Raw genomic sequence first — 17735 nt, forward strand, 5'->3', positions numbered from 1 at the left:
GCATTATGCTTAGGGACAGTAGGCTGCAAAAATCCCTTCTGCTTGTGAAGAAAGTTGCAGTCAAAATGGGCTTGAACATTCCACTTAGACCTTTAGGTCATCATTTCTAGAGTAACTGCACTGAGACCAGCTGCTGACAGATCATGGGGCTGAATGTGAGACAAAGCTGGTGCCAAAACCCCACCCTGACCCATGGAAAATACCCACTGCAGGCTGGCAACAAAGGTTGTGCAAAATAAACATGAATAGTAAGGTGGCACAATACAAGGCAAAGTGTCTTCAGTGGGACCTTGCACCAAATCAACCCAAAACCAAAAAAGGAGTAACAGAGAAAACTTGCAGCCATGTGTTGAAACACATGTCCAGGTCCAGGCTACAAGGAGCTGAAAACCTCTGGGCTGCAAGGGAGTGAGACTTCATCAAGCTACCTAGGTCCTTAGCAGATCAAAGAGGATTAATATGAGATGAACAAATCCTTGCTGAAAGACAGGGGAAGGGTTAGGGTCTTCTGTAACTGGAAGAATCTGGCTTTACCTTTAGAACATCTTGACTAAGCAACATGGCTCCAGTGAACTTTTCCAAACTAAATTTCAGGCCAAACACCCTCAGCTGCTTTAGCACATCCATTTTCTGGCCATGTCCTGTTTTTCATCATTCAGTAACCCTGCCTGCAGAGGTTTCTGGCTTGTCAGTCTCTCAGCTTAAGGCAACTATAGCTGCAGTTTAAGACACCTCAACAGGCAGTGTAGTGGTGCTCAGCACTTCTTCTGTCTTAGTGTGGGGGTCCCTAAGCTCTCCTTTTCAGTTTTCAGCACTTTCACTGGGTCCTTCTAGTTACACATCCTGTGGTCCCTTCCTCCCTGCATTTCCTTTCTGTCCAAGCAACTGTAAGTCTTCTTCCAGGTCCTCCACTCTCACCCTTTGATTTCATTGCCTCCTTCCTGAGTCTATTGTTCCTGCTTCCAGCAGGAGGCTGACAATAAAACAGTCACTGTCCCCAGGCTGTTTCTCTCAAATTCTCTTCAGGGCTTCCCTCACAGGTGCCACACAGTTCCTAAGGAATGCTCTATCCATAATTCTATGGATGTTTCACCAGTGGCTCTGCATCTCCTCTACACATTCCAGCCAAGTATGGAGCCAAAGCACTGCTACCTAACCCCCGTGCACACAAATCCTTCATAGTGACCTCTTTGACAGTGGTGATTCCACTCTGAAAATTCTTTGTTTTCAAAAGAGCTTTCTCATTTTGCCTTGCTTATGACCTTGTCTTATGGTCAGCTCTGCCTGCCTTTCTTTCATGGGTCACTGTCTTCTGCTTAAGGCACACTCCCCATGCTTGTACAGGCTGCAGACAATTAGTCCCTGTACTAGAGGGATTCCGTTTATTTAGAAAACTCCTGAGAGGGGTGATCTGCAGGGAAGAGAGATTACATATCTACTGGAGAATCTGGAAGAGTCATGTCTTATGGGTGGACAGCCCTGCTGGTTCTGACCTCAGGCAAGTTAGTGCCTGTGCTGTCAACTGCCCTTGAAAGAAGGGAGCTCAGGGTCTGCTCATTTCTTAGTTTTTCACCTTGCTTCCATGTGGCATGATGTGTATGTCTTCCATCACTTGAGTGACTGTCCCCTGCCAAACAGCCTGCTTCCAGCAGGGACACCTGTAACGTTTCCAAACAGACCACCACAGCAAGATCTAAAACTAGTCCTCAGATCCAGGAAAACCCAGGCCACAACAGCCAGCATACCTCTACTTTGAGGTATGTCTAAAGTTTCCCAAGTCCAAAGCACCTGCCAGGCCAGAGGTGGTATTACCAGACATTTACAAATCAACTTTTAATTGTAACATTGGAAATGGAATAACAAAAGAAAAGCCTCAAGATACACATGTATATACACACAGTTGTGTAACAACTACAGGAGCAGCATGCTTCTGCCCTGGCCCTACATTCCTGTCACCCTTTCCATCAAACCACAGCAGTTTTGCCTGGCAGCCCAGCAACACTGTTTGGCACAGCTGAAAGGGACAGTCCTCTCTTTCTCCCTTTCAAGACTTCCTAGCCTTTGCCTTACTTACTCAGCACTTGCACAAGCAGGAGATCAGCTCAGCAATGCAATGACAATCACTGTTTGAGCAGGGCTCAGGACAAGACAGCCCACAGCTACCACTTCCCAGAGTGGGTGCAAGGGACAGCACGTGCAGCAGGACCAGCCTTTTGGCTGCAACACAACCCCAAATCACAGCAAGCCATCCATAACTACACTCCTCTATATCTCTCAAGTTACCCATCTGTGGTGTTCCTTAAATTATGTGTTCCTTCAACCTTTGCTGGCTTTTCTCCAAACCACAACATTTGCAAGACTGCAGTAAAATTGTGTAAGTTGTAAACTTTATTCACTCTACACTTACTATATTAGCTCCTTATCTTAGATCTTGCTGGTAGAATTGTGTGGAGCCAGTGAGTGACATGACTGCCTGCCTTGCTGCTGTACTTTTTCCTAGGGAGGCAGCTACTGATTACACTCAGTCCAGCACACTGGCAGCCTGGTCAGCCACAACCCTCAGCCAGCTGCTTCCCTTGCATCAATCCAAGTGAATACATGGCAGGGCAGTTTGCTGACTTGACAGAAACCTAACCTAACCCAAGGAAAATTTTCCATATGATCTCTGATGATAGAAAATTAGGAGCATCTTCTTACACACTGTCCCTTTCAGCTGGGAAGGAGCGCACTTGCTGAGAACACGTCTCTTGTTGTAGTGAGGAGGAGAATGCTTTCTATTCGATTTTCCTCTCCTCCATTCATGGCTGTGTTTGCTCCTTCCACTACTGAAAATAGCCAGGCTGCCCTGCAATATTGAGCAGAACTTTCTCCCAGAGTTACTGTCTATCCCCAAGGGAAATCACATGGATTAGTTAGTGTCTGTGAACTGCTTAGTAAGAGAGAAGGACAAAAAAAATTTTAAAAAGTTGTGTTAAGAATTGCTTCTTTGCCCAAGGCATCATTGTAGATTTTTGGTACCCCATCACTCAGCATTATGATCCATGGGAAACTCTATCTCCCTGTTACTTTTTGGGTAATGTGGGCAGCTAAGGTCCGGTGGTCAGAAGATATTGCGATGTACAGAAAGATAGAATCACTCCCCTCCTCAATAGTTTATGGTAATTACTCCCATAATTAGCCAATAGCACCTAGCTGTGATGAAAGCAGATGGGAGTGACACTGTGAACCTAGGTTATAAAGTGTCAAATTCTTCACCAATAAACGCCATTTCACCGTCTACCACATTGGTGTTAGCGTGCAGATGGACCAAGTGACCTGGGATTGGTCACCGTGCCGTCCCTGAACCAGGTCACCACTCCTTTGAAGGTGACAGGGTAGTTTATTGAATTTGCCAACCCCTTCCCCAAAACTTCTCTTTCAGCAAAAGTGTGAGAGGGCAATGGGTCTGAATAGGAGAGGAAGACTCAGCCACCTCATCTCTCTACTGCACAGTCCTATCACCCATGTTCTTTGCTGGGTAGTGAGAAAAGGACAAGGTCCCTTTTTCCCTCTACCACCCTGCTTTTGGACAGACACATAGAGAAGCACTTCCTCTTACCTTTGGCTCAGGCCTGAAAGTGCAAGGCATATTTTAACCCCATCACAGCACTTCCCTCCTGAATCTCTCTTGCTCTTCCACAGTAACCTCATGCCCTCAGATAACCAGACTTCTGTACTGAAAATGTGTCCCTGGTGGTATGGCAGATTCCAACATCATGCCTGGTCATCATCCTTTGCTTTCCTTTGCTCTCTTGGATACTGTTGGGAACTATCTTTTATTGACAGAAGTGGATAACAGCAAGGTGATCTCTGATTAGAAGGCTACATCAGGCTCAGGGTCTGGTGCCACAGCAGTCAGGAAGAAAGAGGTAGATGTCAGATGGGATGTAGATGGATAGGGAAGCTGAGAGCCAAAGAGTAGGCTGCCAGCTTGGAGCTCAGAAATTCAGCACTAAAGCACTAAAGCACATGAGATGCAAAAGAAACAGATGCAGGAAATAGCAAAAACAGTGTTGTGACAGCACTCATTCACTGGGAACAGTCAGCAGCAGGAGGTCTTTCCTGTAATAACAAAGGCAACAAAAAGAAGCTGATTATTTCTCAGACCAGCAGCATGCTCTCCCTGCTGCTTTTATGGAAAACTGATGGACAGGATCAGCAGCCTTGCCAGGATCTGGAGCAACCAGCATGGATTTGAAGGCCTGCAAGAGACCCTGCTGAGGTACAGAAGCTGAAGTAACCCTGCTGTAGCAAGCATTCTGAGAACACAATGCAGTGAACAGAAACCATGCTTCCTACATGGAGGAGAGGAGCTTGCACTGTATCTCCCCATGTCTCCTAGCACAGATGGGCAGAGACAAAGTGTGACACTGACCTACTGGCCTCTGAGGCTGCCTTGGCTCCTGAGCACATGCCATTTCTCTCTGTCATGACTTAACCCAGCATCCAAGCATCACACAGCTCACTCCACCCACCCCATAGCACCCACTGGAATGGGGAAGAGAATTGAAAAAAGGTACAATTGGTGGGTGGAGACAAGAACAGTTTAATAACTGAAATAAAGAAAAATATAGTAATAATAATAATAATAACAACAATAACAATAACAATAATAATAATAATAATAATAATAATAATAATAATAATAATAAAGGAATTAAACCCAAGAAAAAAGTGATGCTCAATACAATTGCTCACTGCCTGCTGACTGATGCCCATCCCATTCCCAAACAAAAGAAACAAGAAGAGAAGGGGAGCAGCACTACACATCTGATGATGACAGGGCAGGAACAAGCAACTCAGGTTGAGGCAGCTCCAGCCAACATGAACACGAATACTCCCAATGCACCCTCATCATCTGAACTCCCTCCTCTACACAAGATACAGCTTACACAACCCAACACCAGAGACTCTCTCTCCTGCCCTGCTGTAGCTTCACCTGTCAGGGCCCTGAATGCACTAACAGGCCTTCATTGTCCAGAGCAGCCTCACCTATGGCTCTACCCAAAGCCCCTGCCCCCATGGGGTTTAGGGTGGATGTGTTTGCATTTAAGCTCAGCCCAGAGTTCTCAGGTCCTGCCTGAGCTACGTTGGAGGAGTAGTAGTCTCTGTCTGTGCTTTGTTGATCTTAACCTGTAGGATGGTTTATCAGCCTGACCTCAGGCTTGCCTTGCCTTATCACCACAGACACACCTGGCAATCACTGGGCCTGATCCTGACTCAGTTTGCTGCGAACAACTCATCACCATGAGCTTGTCCAGCTATCTCAGTTCTGGTCTAATCCAGATGCTATGCCAGGCCTGCTGGGCTCTCAGTGGCCAGGTACTGTGGGAATGGGCCATGCCCGATGATGGCTCTGGTTTCTGGCCTCAGGAACAGCCCCTCACAGCTCTCCTTGTCCTAGTGTGCAGCCAGCCCTTACTGCACCCTGACATCAGCTCTCCTGGTATGACTGCCAGGACAGCTGCACCATGAATGGCATCAGGGAACTCAACTTGTTTAAAAATAACTCTGAGGAAAATGCTATCAGTTACTTTTACCTGCATTGCCTCCCCAGCACATGTGTGTGTAATCCCAGAAATGGCATATAGGTACCATAAAGGTAGTAGAATTAAAGCAACAGAAACTGGAGAATACTTAAGACAAAAGTGCTGCCAAGAGTGAGCTCTGTCAGGTTAGATCAGGCTTCACTACCCAGCTCAGAAACTCATCTCAGAGCAGTTTCAATCAGATGTGCCAGCCAGAAGCCTCTCATCTTACTGCATGTGCCTACCATATCAGATCTCACTGTAATCATAGTTAGAGCTTTGCTGATTCCCAGAACACAAGACCCTGCTAAACCTGCAAGGGTTTTTCTGCAGGGCTATTTTTTCCCTCAACAACTCTGTTGCTCCTGATTGCATCTCTATGTCCCATTACTTTATGTATCTTCTGAAGACCACGGGTCCTAAGTTCCCACTGCAAGGAATTCTATTGTCTATCTTAACATCTGTGGATTGTCTGGAAATGAGTGAAGAAAGCCTTTAAATTTAAACTGAAAGTTGTCTTGTCCAGATATTAGTACATTTAAGAGTTTCTTTTAGTGACAAGGTACTGCTGCAGAGCAATCTCTTTTCAGAGGTAAGGAAATACCAATGCATTCCATCTCTGTAATACCAAGCTACTGATTAACTTTTCTTGTTGTTCTCATCCCCCTGAACCTCTCATTGCTCTGCAGTCACTTATTTTTTTTTCTCACTAAAGAATGAAATGGATTATATGCCATTGACTTTTAGTTCACAGCACAGCCATATTTTTTCCTATTTTTCTTGCTTTATAACTCAGTGCCTTTCTAGCCAATACTCTACTGCTTCTAGGCAGGTAATACAGCAGTTAAAGGCCCTGACATTATCTTTGCTCTGAAGTAACAACTTCCCTACCTTGATTGCTGCCTCATGATGCCTTGATTACTGCATAGTCAAGTACTAGCCTCTTGAGAGGTCCCCCCCTGATTAAATCAGGGCTGTGAAGATGGAGAAGAGTCTGAAGGGGAAGCCATACCAGGCGTGGATGAAGTCACTCGGTCTTTCAGCCTGGAGGAAACTCATTCCTCATCGTGGTCTTCAGTATCATCACGAGGGGAAGCATAGGGGCAGGGCCATTCTCTTTAATGACCAGTGTCAGGACTCTAGGCAGAGATTTGGGTGGGCTATTAGAAAAGAGTTCATCACGCAGAGGGTGACTGGGCACTGGAACAGGCTCCCCAGGGAAGCGGTCACAGCACCAAGCCTGACAGAGTTCAAGAAGCTTATGGACAGTGCTCTTAGGCACATGGTGTGACTCTTAGGGATATCCTATGCAGAGTCAGGAGTCACTCAATGATCTGTGTGAGTGCATTCCAACTCAGGACATTCTGTGGTTCTGTAAATCACTTCCAAATCACCGTTCGTTTGTGCCAGTGTACCAAGCCCGGTGCCCTAAGGTCGGCTGCTGGAGCAGGTGATGCCTGTAAACGTTGCCCTGAGCTTTTCCCCCGGTAGCAGATGACCCACGGCAGGCACTGCCCCACTGCTATTCTAAAGCGCCCTTCTCTCGGTGCGGGCCCGCAGCGGCCCCAAAAGGAGGGGCACAGCCCGCAGGGCTCCGCAGCAGCGCTGAGCAGGGAGCTGTGGGCCTGCCCTAAACGCTCCGGGCTCACGGCGGTCTCGGGGCGTGCAACGTCCCGTGTGCGTAAGGCGATGCCGTGACCCCCGCGAGGCGTCGGGCCGGCAGCCGGCGCAGCGGCTGGGATGACCTGGAGCTAACGCTGCCCCACATCCCGGCACCGGAGGGAAAGCGGGACCTTGCTCCCTGCTCGCCGTTCAGACCCAGGGACGCGGCTGGGGGCCGGCCCACGGGCCTCTACCGCGGCCGTGGCGCCGATTGGGCCCGGCCGGCTGCCGTCCCCGCGGGGGTGTCTGGGAAGGAGAGATCATGGCGGCGGAGCCGAGCAAGACGGAGATCCAGACCCTCTTCAAGAGGCTTCGGGCAGCGCCGGCCAACAAGGTAGGGGGGAGCGGTCGGGGTCCGCCGAACTGTCCGTGCCGGCTTTTGCCCTGCGGCCGCGGCTTGCGCTCCTGCCGGGCCCCGGTGGGCTCCGGGCCGCGCTGCGGCGGCTGTTGGGGCGGCCGGGCAGGGGCCCTTGGGGAGCGCCTGGGCAGAGCGGCCGGGCCGCCGAGCTGAGGCGGGGGTCGCGGAGCGGCAGAGCCGTCGCTTCAACCTGGCTGTCCCTCTGCCTTCGCTTTAGTCGTGCTTCGACTGCGGCGCCAAGAACCCGAGCTGGGCCAGTATCACCTACGGGGTCTTTCTGTGCATCGACTGCTCCGGCGTCCACAGGTCCCTGGGCGTGCACCTCAGCTTCATCAGGTGCGTGGGGAGCGCGGCCCGCGGCACCGCCGGCAGGCCTGGAGCAGCCAGCCCGCCTTGGGGTGGGAGCACGCAGGGACTGGGAGAGAAGCCTTATCACGGAGCGATCACCTCGGGGTTTATGTGGCTTGCTCGCTGGAGGTTTTCAGCATTTCTAGTTCCAAAATGGAGTTTCCAAAGCACCTTAGGTGGAACGTCGACATGTTGCTTTCGCTAACCTTGCAGAAACGCTGTCTGGACTTGGCATTGTAGGAGCAGAGACGCGAGTGTGGTGTGTGAATCTTGCCAGTAAGGCAGCAGTGTGGTGTATATACATTTTCATAATGCTGAGCAAGGCAAAAAGAGGAATATTGTTTAATCTTTTTGCTATTAACCTAATGGGGATGATGGTGTTGGCTTTTCAGCCTAGTTCTTGTTTTCAGTACTTGTAAAAATTAGCATTTTAAGTTAACAGAACTGTGACCTTTATTTATTAGGAGAGAAGTTGAGTAAGTGGTATGAGACACTCTGTGTCCCCCCTAGCTTTACTTGGATGTATTCTCAGTTGCTCTGTCACGTGTTTTGGCCCAACCTGTGGGATGGGCTGACTATGAGTCTCTCGTGTTGCGGTGAGATCACATGTAGAATGGAAGTTCTTGGCTGTGCTTTCCTAGCTCAAGCTGTGCCCTCTAAAACAAGCAGTACAAGGGAGAGAGCCTCAAAATTTGGGTAAAAGCTGGTCTCCTTCCTTACTTTAAAAGTTAAAATTATTTTTTTTACAGGAGCAAAGAAATTCCCAAGATGTTCTTTTCACCCTCGCCTCTTACACTTTGGAATAGTAGTGGGATATCTGACCATTTTAGGCCAGAGCTTGGTTTTGCATTTGGTTTGCCTGGTCTTTATTAATAGAAATAATTGGTTCTCACTCACACAGGTCCACAGAGTTGGATTCTAACTGGAACTGGTTCCAGCTGAGGTGTATGCAAGTGGGCAGTAATGCCAACGCGGTGAGGATCCTCTGTAGGCATTTTGCTTGCTTTCCCTCTTGCTAATCCACATTCTCTGCTTCTTGTCCCTTTCCTTTCTGTGGCTTTCTTGGTACCAGTCTCATCTGAAATGTGTTATGAAGGGGGGCATTTGTCAAGTGTGCTTGGAAGTCAGACTGTGATTTTTGCATGCGTTGTTTTCTGACGTGCAGATCTCTCATTTTTTTGCACGTCATTTAAATGAGAGGTATAGCCTTCTTAAATGATAGGATTTAATAACACTGATCAATTTGAAAGCTAATGCTCAGCATTGTGACTCAGAATCATCCCTCTGTAGAGAAGATGGATGATTTTCATAGGCCCCTGGAGTGAGACTTCGTGTAGAAAGCTGATCAAGGAATGGTTGGTTCATGCTGTGTTCTCAGTTTTTCATCCTCTGTCTATGGGAAGTTTTGTTTTTCTGTTGAGTTTGCCTAGTGCTTGCTTGAGTATGATCTCCCAGTCAGGAGACTAAATATTCCTCTCTTTTCAGACTGCTTTCTTCCGGCAGCATGGCTGTACCACCACAGATGCCAATGCTAAATATAACAGTCGAGCTGCCCAGATGTACAGGGAGAAGATCCGGCAGCTGGCAAGCGCTGCCATGGCCAAGTATGGCACTGATGTAAGTCTGAGAGCTCAGGAGTGCTACATGGGTATGCTGGGTGCTCAATCTTGTAGGATACCTTCTTTTTTGCCTCTCCTCTCTTTAGTTGCTTATAGATGGACTGAGTGGAGCCCCTGGGCACTCCCCTGACAAGAGTGATGCTGATTTCTTCATGGAGCACACACAGGTGAGAAGAATTACCTAAACCAGGCAGCCTTAATGGCTCTCCAATAGCCAGCTGTTCAGCCAGGAGCAGTCCCACTTAGCTTGGAAGGACTCTAAATTGTATAATTACTCAGTATAATGTGCAGTCATCTGCCTGGGACATAGTCACAGATCTGAACAGTCCCTGTAATATCCATGTCCTTTGTTTTTGAGACCATCTTTCGCTTCAAGAAGTACTCAAAGCTACCACCTATGCTCTGGAAGATGCTTTGTGTATTGTGTTAATACTTAGTTTCTTTCTACTGTTAAAGCAAGGTCTACCTATTACTTTGAACTTCTGGTTAAGAAGAAACTTTTCAGAACATAGACCCTGATAAAGTGGATTTGGGCAACTGCACCATGCCAGGCAGACTTTGTCAGCTAATGTATGAATTAGATATATGGCAAATAGAGACAGTGGAAGTGGAGATTAATTTTTCTCAGGAAAACTCATTTAAACTTTCTCCCAGATTGAAACTCATTTCCTTTAACCTGGGAAGTGCTCACATTAGCCAGCTTGTCAAATGATTCTGTCATTCCTCCTGGCCTTACATTCAGCTTAGCTTCCTTTTCTTTTTTAAATTTTTGTCCCTACTAAGGGAATCCACACATTATATTCAGGGAAGGCATAGTCTGAAGTTTGGAATAAGTTTCTTTTGGCTTAAAATTGAATACAGGTCACTAAACCTGTATTAAATTCAGGATTATTTGGTTCATTCATCTTCTGCAAAAAGCTGGAATGAGTCTCTCCTTGCAGTCTTCCAGTACCTGGGATGTAGCAGATGCCAGCCAGAATCCTGCACAGTCTTCTTCAGAGGTGGAAAAAGTGGAAAAGTCATCAGAAGGCAGCGAAGTTTCGAGTGAGTTCTTTACTGAGTAATTTTTCCAAGAATCTGCCTTCATTTCTGGGATAATACAGTTCTGTACCACCGTTGGAAGGGCTGAACTTAGCCTTTGGTTCAGGCCTGAAGGAGGGGAAGTTCTATGCACTCTTATCCTGTTTAGTTAAATTAGTGGAGACTTCTTAAAAAACCTCCGTTTTGGCTCAGTTCTTCACTTTTCCTGAAATGCACACACAACTGTTTTGAGGATTAGCTGCCCCATTTGCCTCCTTTCAGACATTATTATTTGTCTAAACACTCTTCTCTACCCCTTGAACTTGGTGGGTCTGAAAATGACATAGGACAGAAAACTTTCTAGGGTGAGGGGATAAGGAAACCAAGAACCTGGGGGCATAGCTGTAATTTGAAATCAGCTTTGTATATTTCTCTGCAGAGTGTTTGCTTTCTTTTACTGTGTTAAGAACACTGCAGAAGGAATAATTTACTCTGTGGAGATGTAAAGTTGTTTTGCTTGGGAAATTGCGTATTTCAAGCTGCAACTGGATTTATTTGTGGGGGCAGAGGAGAGATGTAGAGAAACTGTGAACATACTGGAAAGAAAAGGGTTGAGAATCAATCTGCTTAATATTCTCTTCTGGTTTTGTGCCCACAGATCCCAGCCAAGGTCCATCTATTGACTTGCTGAGCACATCTCCTAAAGCTCCTCTAGGTAAGACTCTTCACTCTCAGATCAGTCTTGTTCTTGCACCCACTGCTCAGTAGTAAGCTCAGTGAAGGTGGAAACAGTGAGCCAGTTTCCAGAATGTCTAAACGAGCTTACCTCCCTGTTGAGCCAGTACTTGGGATGTTCCTGAATGAAGCCCAAAATCAAGTCACAGTTTCCTGGAGGTTTCCTCCTCGTTTGGATAATTGAGTTCAAAGCTGTTACTTTTCAAAAGCATGTTTTCCTGGTTTTGAGCTTTGGACAAAACTTGGCACTTGCACATGTAGAACTTGGGTGATCAAGGCCACATGGCTGGTTTTTTTATTTGTTTCCCCACAGAACCTTTGGAGGCAAATGAAATTTTAGCTTTCAGAATAATAGGGATTTGTATCCGATTCTTTCCTGCCATTACTGTCCTGGCTGCACACAGAACATCTAGCTGGAGCTTCTTTCCTTATTGAGAGCATGCTCCTAGCCCACAGTGGGTTCATTCTGGGTGGAGGGCCTGTGTCCTCAAGTGTCTGTTCATTCCCCATGTTTTACATCTCTTCCTCAGACATGTCCATGTATCTGTCAACACAAGGGGCTGCTCCTGCTGGAGGTAACTGGCTAACAGCTGGCCTGCACTGGCTGCTTGTGACAGCTCTGCTTGCCCCTCCTGAGATTCTGCCTTCAATTCTAACTTTAGCTTCCTGTGCTTAGAGAGAGAGAACAAGACAAGGCTTATATTGTTGTATTGAGATCTAAACCAGATATGTCTTATCTGTAAAGAGCTCTTATTAACATTTCTGTTAAATGTTTCCTGAAATATAAAAAATCCCAAACACAAACCCAAAAACCTCGAATCAAGTGTTAGGAACAACAAGCAGAAAACAGTTTCAGATAGTGTGAATGTTTTGAATCCCCTTATTTAAAAAGACTTATCATAAGACTAGAAAAGATAAAATTGAACATGTCACGAATAATTTATGGGCTAACATCAGTCATGTGGCTGTAGAAAGTCAAGAGACACACACACAAAAGAAAAGCCCAACAAGGATAATTAAAGATTCTGGACTTAACTATAGGAAGCTGGAAAATGTTTTGGGCAGTCCCTCTCTGCTTTGTTCTTACACTTTTCCCCAGACATCTGCTGCTTGGCTGGCCCTTGTCTGGTTTTACAAGAGTGGCATGCCCTTAAGAGTGACAAGTGCAAGGTGTTGGGGAACCTGTTGCTTTTACAGCTTGCTGCACTTAAGGTCCATTTTTTTTATGTATGTTCATGGAAACACAACTTTAGGGTTCTTGCTGCTTTATCCCTAAGGCATTGGTGAGGCTCTGACCTTCACATGTCTCTGAAGCTGCAATTTCTTGAATTTGTATATGTGATAAACCTAGTCTTTCTCTAGCTACCCTGACACCTACTGTGTAACACTCAGAGGAGTTATTCACAATTCTTAATTCAATTATAAGTTGCTCCAGAAATACACATGCTTCTTTATCCACCAGCCTGCAACTGTGGAGCTTCTACATGCATCTTTCTTGCCTGGATGAAATCACCCAGGCTTCTGATGTGAAGCTGCATGGTGTGCCCTGGACGCTACTGCAGCTGGACTGTGGTGGATGTTCGTGTGGGTTGCTGTCTAATTTTGGCCTCTTAAATTAATTTCCTTCTGCTTATTTGCTGCTTCCCTCCTTTTGCAGAACTTAAATCCTCCCTCATTGGAAAGAAGAAGCCAGGAGCTGCCAAGAAAGGGGTATGTCCGAGCTGTTTTATGGAGGGGAGGTAAAGCATGTCTTGCATTTCTGCTGTCCTTTCCCTGATTGTTGCTTTCTGCTTAACAAAGCTGTGTGACAAAGCTGTAGAGATCTGTTTTGGGGAAAGGAGACCTTAAACAGCCTGTATATTATTGCCAAAAAAATTATGTTCTGGATCATTACTGGTTGTGGTCTGAAGCTTATGTGGTTGATCTCTAAGTGTTGGCCACTGGTGGGTTAACTCAGGTGTTCTTCCATACTGTGTTGCCAGCTCTTTTGGGTCCATAGGCTGTGACTACACAGGGAGACTGAAGGACTCAATGGTGCAGCAAGAAGTAGGATTCAGGCTTTCTTCTACAATGAACAATCTACAATGAGAAATTCACAGGACTTTATTTTTGTTTTTCAAGCTGGGTGCAAAAAAAGGTCTTGGAGCCCAGAAAGTCAGCAGCCAGAGCTTCACTGAGATTGAGCGGCAAGCCCAGGTAGCAGAACAGCTGAGGGAACAGCAGGCTGTAGAGTCCAGGAAACAAGCCGAGGAGTCCATGTAAGTGCCCTGTTCGGGATGAGTACCGTGCATACCTAAGGCAGAAGTAGTGTGAGGTGAATGCTGTTCATCCTGGGATCACTAAATGTGGCTACAGAACATACTGCATGAGAGGAAGAGCAGTAGCTATATGCCAATATGGCCCTTGCAGCAGGGCACAAGTTATACTGCTGTATTTTATTTAAATTAGCATTCCTGGAAGAGTGTAGGGAGTAGATACTTCTGTATCTTGTGTTTCTGTTCACTTTTGGACAGGAGTGAAAAAGCCAAAGGCTGAAATAGATGGATCATTCTGGGTGCAGGGGTGGGTAGAAGACAGACATTGTGATGCTTACAATAAGGAAATCATGGTTAGCCAAAGAAGAGTTGAATCCCAGTGGAGGAGATGGCAAAACAAGTAATAGCTTCTCTGTGCAAGGATTTTTGGCAGAGCTGTTGTGAAAGTGGCTGTTTTGAAGAGTGGTCGGGGTTACTTAACCACTTGTTCTACAACATGGGCAGTGAGGGAGGGTAATGGGCTAGCACCCACCATGGATCTTTCCCTTAGAGTCACCTCAATGCGACTGGCTTACCAGGAACTGCAGCTTGATCGGAAGAAGGAAGAGAAGAAACTCCAGAACCTTGAAGGGAAGAAACGTGAACAAGCAGAGAGGCTGGGCATGGGATTGGCATCCAGAAGGTACTTGGTTGTGGATGGTGTAGGACAGACAGGTGTCTTGGAAGTACCCTGCTCTGGAAAAGTTTCTTGAAGGCAGTAGTTTGCTCTTGTAATAGATAAGGAGGTGAGTTAAAAGTGCTTATATGCTGGTCTCTGACTGAAAATGCTTCAGGCCCCAGAAGGAATAGGGACTCTGTTCAAAGGTTCTGGTTCTCATTTGAGCTTTTCCCCAGATATGTGTGGCCTGTCAGTGTCTAGCACTAGAGCAGTGCTGCTTGACAAGTATCCCCCTGCAGAATCCTTCCTTTAAGAAGGTAGTTGAAGTATCTTCTGAAGGAGCACAGATAACCATTCAACTATCACATGATAACCATTCTATCATAGAAGGGGACTGACATCCCACAACTCTCCCTCAAAACTTGTGTCATCTGCCCTGCCTGTGATGGCTGGATTCAGTTTTGAGGCAGACTTGGTTGTAGGGACTGGATGCTGTCAGACCCATCAGTCCTGACTCTGCCTGTTTGTTGTGCTAGTTCTGTTTCACACTCAGTGATGTCTGAGATGCAAGTAATTGAGCAAGAGACGCCGCTGGTAGCAAAAACTTCCCGCTCCCAACTGGACTTGTTTGAAGATGGTGGAAGCTTCACATCTGGACCCCCCAAGTAAGACTTAGCTTCAGTGTGGTCTTTGCTTATTCCTGAATTTCATGTCTGGTGTAAATTACCTATTTTTGGTACCTAGGTACAAATACAGTCCCTTCTCATTCGAAGATGCATTTGGTTCACGATGGGAAACGGACTCTTCATGGGGTATGGACAAAGAGGAGGAACCGGAGGTGACTGTTTCCAGCATTCGGCCGGTTTCAGAGAGGTAAAGTGCTTGCCACTGCTAGTGTACCTTGTGCCCCTTATGTAGGGGGCAAAGGATGAGTGTGGGAGCTGTGGCACAGATGCTACTGTGTTATAGTAGGAGCCTTGCGCTGCAGAAAGTTACTTGAACAGCACAGACAAGCCCAAGAAAAAGGGCCTCGAGTGAAAGGGCCTTGGACATCTCTTTGCCTGTCATGTCTGTAAGTTTATACACTGTGGTCATCGAGTGCTGACTGTCCTGAGGTGGGGAGAGGAGACCCACAATGTAACTAACACTTAAGGGTAACTTACTTGCCTCTGATAAGATGAGGTCTGAGACAGAAGTCTGATTCTTTACTGTGTTGGTGAGCTTAATCTGAGATGTCTCCTCTTGTTTCCTCAGACCCACCAGCAGGCGGGAGATTGAGAACAGGCCCTCCATGGTGGAATCCAATGAAGCTCGGCAGAAGTTTGCAGGGGCTAAAGCTATCTCTTCGGATATGTTTTTCGGGCGGGAAGCAGATGCTGAGGTAGATGCATTCTGCAGTGCTTACACTGGTACAGCTCTGGCTTTACCACCTCCTGTGTGCTCAGGTTATACTTTGTTCCCTTCCTATATAATATTTTTGTTGTGTTTTCTGCTGCAGTATGAAGCCAGATCCCGACTGCAGCAGCTCTCGGGCAGCAGTGCCATCAGCTCTGCAGACCTGTTTGGAGAGGCTGACAGTGTGCACTCAGGTTAGTTAGCACTCAGTGGGTTGAGGAAGGGAGCAGTTTTGGAAGACCTAGACTGGAGGGGATCAAGGTGCTTTTTGGAGCTGAGGGACTCTGGGCTAACTCCTCCTGGTTCTTGTAGGTGGTGTGTCTATTGGAAATGTCCTGCCTGCAGCTGACATTGCACAGTTCAAGCAAGGGGTGAAATCAGTTGCTGGCAAGATGGCTGTCCTGGCCAATGGGGTGATGAACTCCCTTCAGGTGAGTTTACATTATGGCATCTTCAGAAAGGCTATTGTCATGTTCAGGGACTTTCACCATACCCTGGCTTTTATTGGAATTATCACTATCTTCTCAAATTATGTGGAAAGTCCCAGGTAGACACCTGTCTTGTATAGCTTTTGACTGCAGTACTAAGCAATTGCAGGTGGCCAGTGAACTCTACTTGGCCAGCCTTACTGTCCTGCTGCACAGGACACCTTGTTATGTCAGATACACGTTTTCCCACAAATTCCAGGTAGAATTTTAAAAATCAAGGTCATTTTACCTCCTGCCTTTGTACAGTATCTAGATAACCTCACACTGCATAAAATACCAAACCCCCCAATTTCTTGTTATCTGTTTCTGGATTTTGCACACAGGTGTTGTAGCAAGATGTCTCTGTTTCCTCCTTAGGATCGTTATGGTTCATATTGATGACCCAGGGACTGCAAAGGGAAGCCAGCAAGAGGCACTGATCCCACCTTTGCCTGATGTAAACTCTGCAGGATTGTCTTATTTGTCTGGGTTGGGTGGGTAGGGGAGAAGGTAAGCGGAGGGGGTCAGGACGTGGCTGTGCCCAGGATGCTTTCTGAATATCTCTGGATTCCACTCTATTAAAATTCAATGTGCCCTCATACCCACTGCTATCTACTAGCCAGTGGAGACAGGCCTTTTTACAGGGTTAACCTCATTGCTGTAAAAGATATGACAGGAACTCCTGGGCTGCCCTCATCAGTGCTCCTGCCCTTTGGCCCACACCTTAGCACACCAAGTGACAGAGAAAAGGGGAATGCTATTTTCCTGAACATCATGTGACATGACTGTTTTTTGTTCTGATCACTCTTCCCAATCCATGGTGCTGTGGAGTCCTCTGTATTCGCAGGGTTTGCTTTTTACCGTGATCTAGTCCTTTTTACTGTCTTCTAAACCAGCATATATGAATGCGGGAGAAAAAAAAGATCAAATCAAAGATTATTTTTTTAGCTTCTATCTACATCATCAGCAAAAAAGGCCCAGGTAAAGAAGTAAAGAAATTTACTGGATCCCTGGTTTATTTTGTTGCCCAGCTTTGCATCAGATCAAAGTACTGAGCCTCTGGCTTTACCATGAGGTGCAGCAGTGAGGACTGTCACTTTGGTCCTGTTCAGCTTGGTCTCTGGTTTTAACAAGAGTGCTTTTCTCTTCCTTGGACTATGGTGTTGAGAACTAGGTAGGAAGAAGAAGGGTGGGAAAAGGGCTAGCTTTTAAACAGTGTTAGCAAAAGTGAGGCTGGGGCTGTTTGTTGTGGAGCCTCCTGTCTGGGACCGAGAAGAGGCTTGCATGGACTTCACCTCTCCTGTCCAATTGAGGGGCTGTGGGTGGGAGGGGAAGGGTTACTCAGCTGCTCTGTGCTGATGTTTCATCTTGGCGGGAAGTGAGGGGATGAGGGTCGGGTCTCCCTGTTCCTTGTCTCTGTGCTCTAATGTAGTTGTGTCAGTGTCTCAGTACCCACAGCAGGCTGGGGCTGCAGGGAGCGGTGGTGCAGCTGCGGGGTGTGGTGGTGGTCCAGGCACTCGGGGTTGGGGCCGGTGCCTTCCCAGTCCAAGGCAAGAGGTTCCTGGGGCTCTGGAAGCTGGCCTGCCCACCAGATACTGCTCCCCTGAGGAGGGGCTGGGGCAGCCCAGAACACCTGAAGACCCAGACACAG

The 17735-nt window shown here is 46.9% G+C and overlaps 3 protein-coding genes across 8 annotated transcripts in view; 1 reads left to right on the forward strand and 2 right to left on the reverse strand.

Moving 5' to 3' along the window:
• Positions 1-7477, reverse strand: part of DDB2 (damage specific DNA binding protein 2) — a 50718-nt gene extending 43241 nt beyond the window's left edge. For 2 of the 3 annotated variants that reach the window (XM_086893620.1, XM_086893630.1), the window contains exon 1: positions 6459-7477. The gene's annotated coding sequence lies outside the window, so the exon portion shown is untranslated. The remainder of the gene's footprint in view (positions 1-6458) is intronic. The other variant, XM_086893632.1, reaches the window with a different exon arrangement.
• On the forward strand, positions 6713-17091 carry ARFGAP2 (ARF GTPase activating protein 2). 2 transcript variants are annotated; one of them, XM_086893612.1, is made up of 17 exons: positions 7436-7563; positions 7805-7923; positions 8837-8909; positions 9421-9552; positions 9641-9721; positions 10496-10598; positions 11233-11289; positions 11840-11884; positions 12967-13019; positions 13431-13567; positions 14115-14246; positions 14759-14887; positions 14967-15095; positions 15477-15603; positions 15721-15811; positions 15930-16048; positions 16463-17091. In XM_086893612.1, exons 1-17 carry the CDS (start codon positions 7492-7494, stop codon positions 16481-16483), a joined length of 1620 nt encoding a protein of 539 aa, XP_086749738.1. In that variant the 5' UTR covers positions 7436-7491; the 3' UTR covers positions 16484-17091. The 2 variants fall into 2 exon arrangements, with proteins under 2 accessions (XP_086749739.1, XP_086749738.1); XM_086893613.1 differs by lacking the exon at positions 11840-11884 and having other exon boundaries at positions 6713-7563.
• Positions 8362-17735, reverse strand: part of CSTPP1 (centriolar satellite-associated tubulin polyglutamylase complex regulator 1) — an 89410-nt gene continuing 80036 nt past the window's right edge. The window contains exon 10 of one of the 3 annotated variants that reach the window (XR_015288236.1): positions 8362-11975. The gene's annotated coding sequence lies outside the window, so the exon portion shown is untranslated. Of the gene's footprint in view, positions 11981-13394; positions 13603-17735 lie in introns of those variants that run through there. The other 2 variants (XR_015288237.1, XR_015288238.1) reach the window with 2 other exon arrangements.

The sequence above is a fragment of the Cyanistes caeruleus genome, chromosome 6, assembly GCF_971803275.1.
Source record: "Cyanistes caeruleus chromosome 6, bCyaCae1.hap1.1, whole genome shotgun sequence".
In the NCBI taxonomy this organism is placed as follows: domain Eukaryota; kingdom Metazoa; phylum Chordata; class Aves; order Passeriformes; family Paridae; genus Cyanistes; species Cyanistes caeruleus.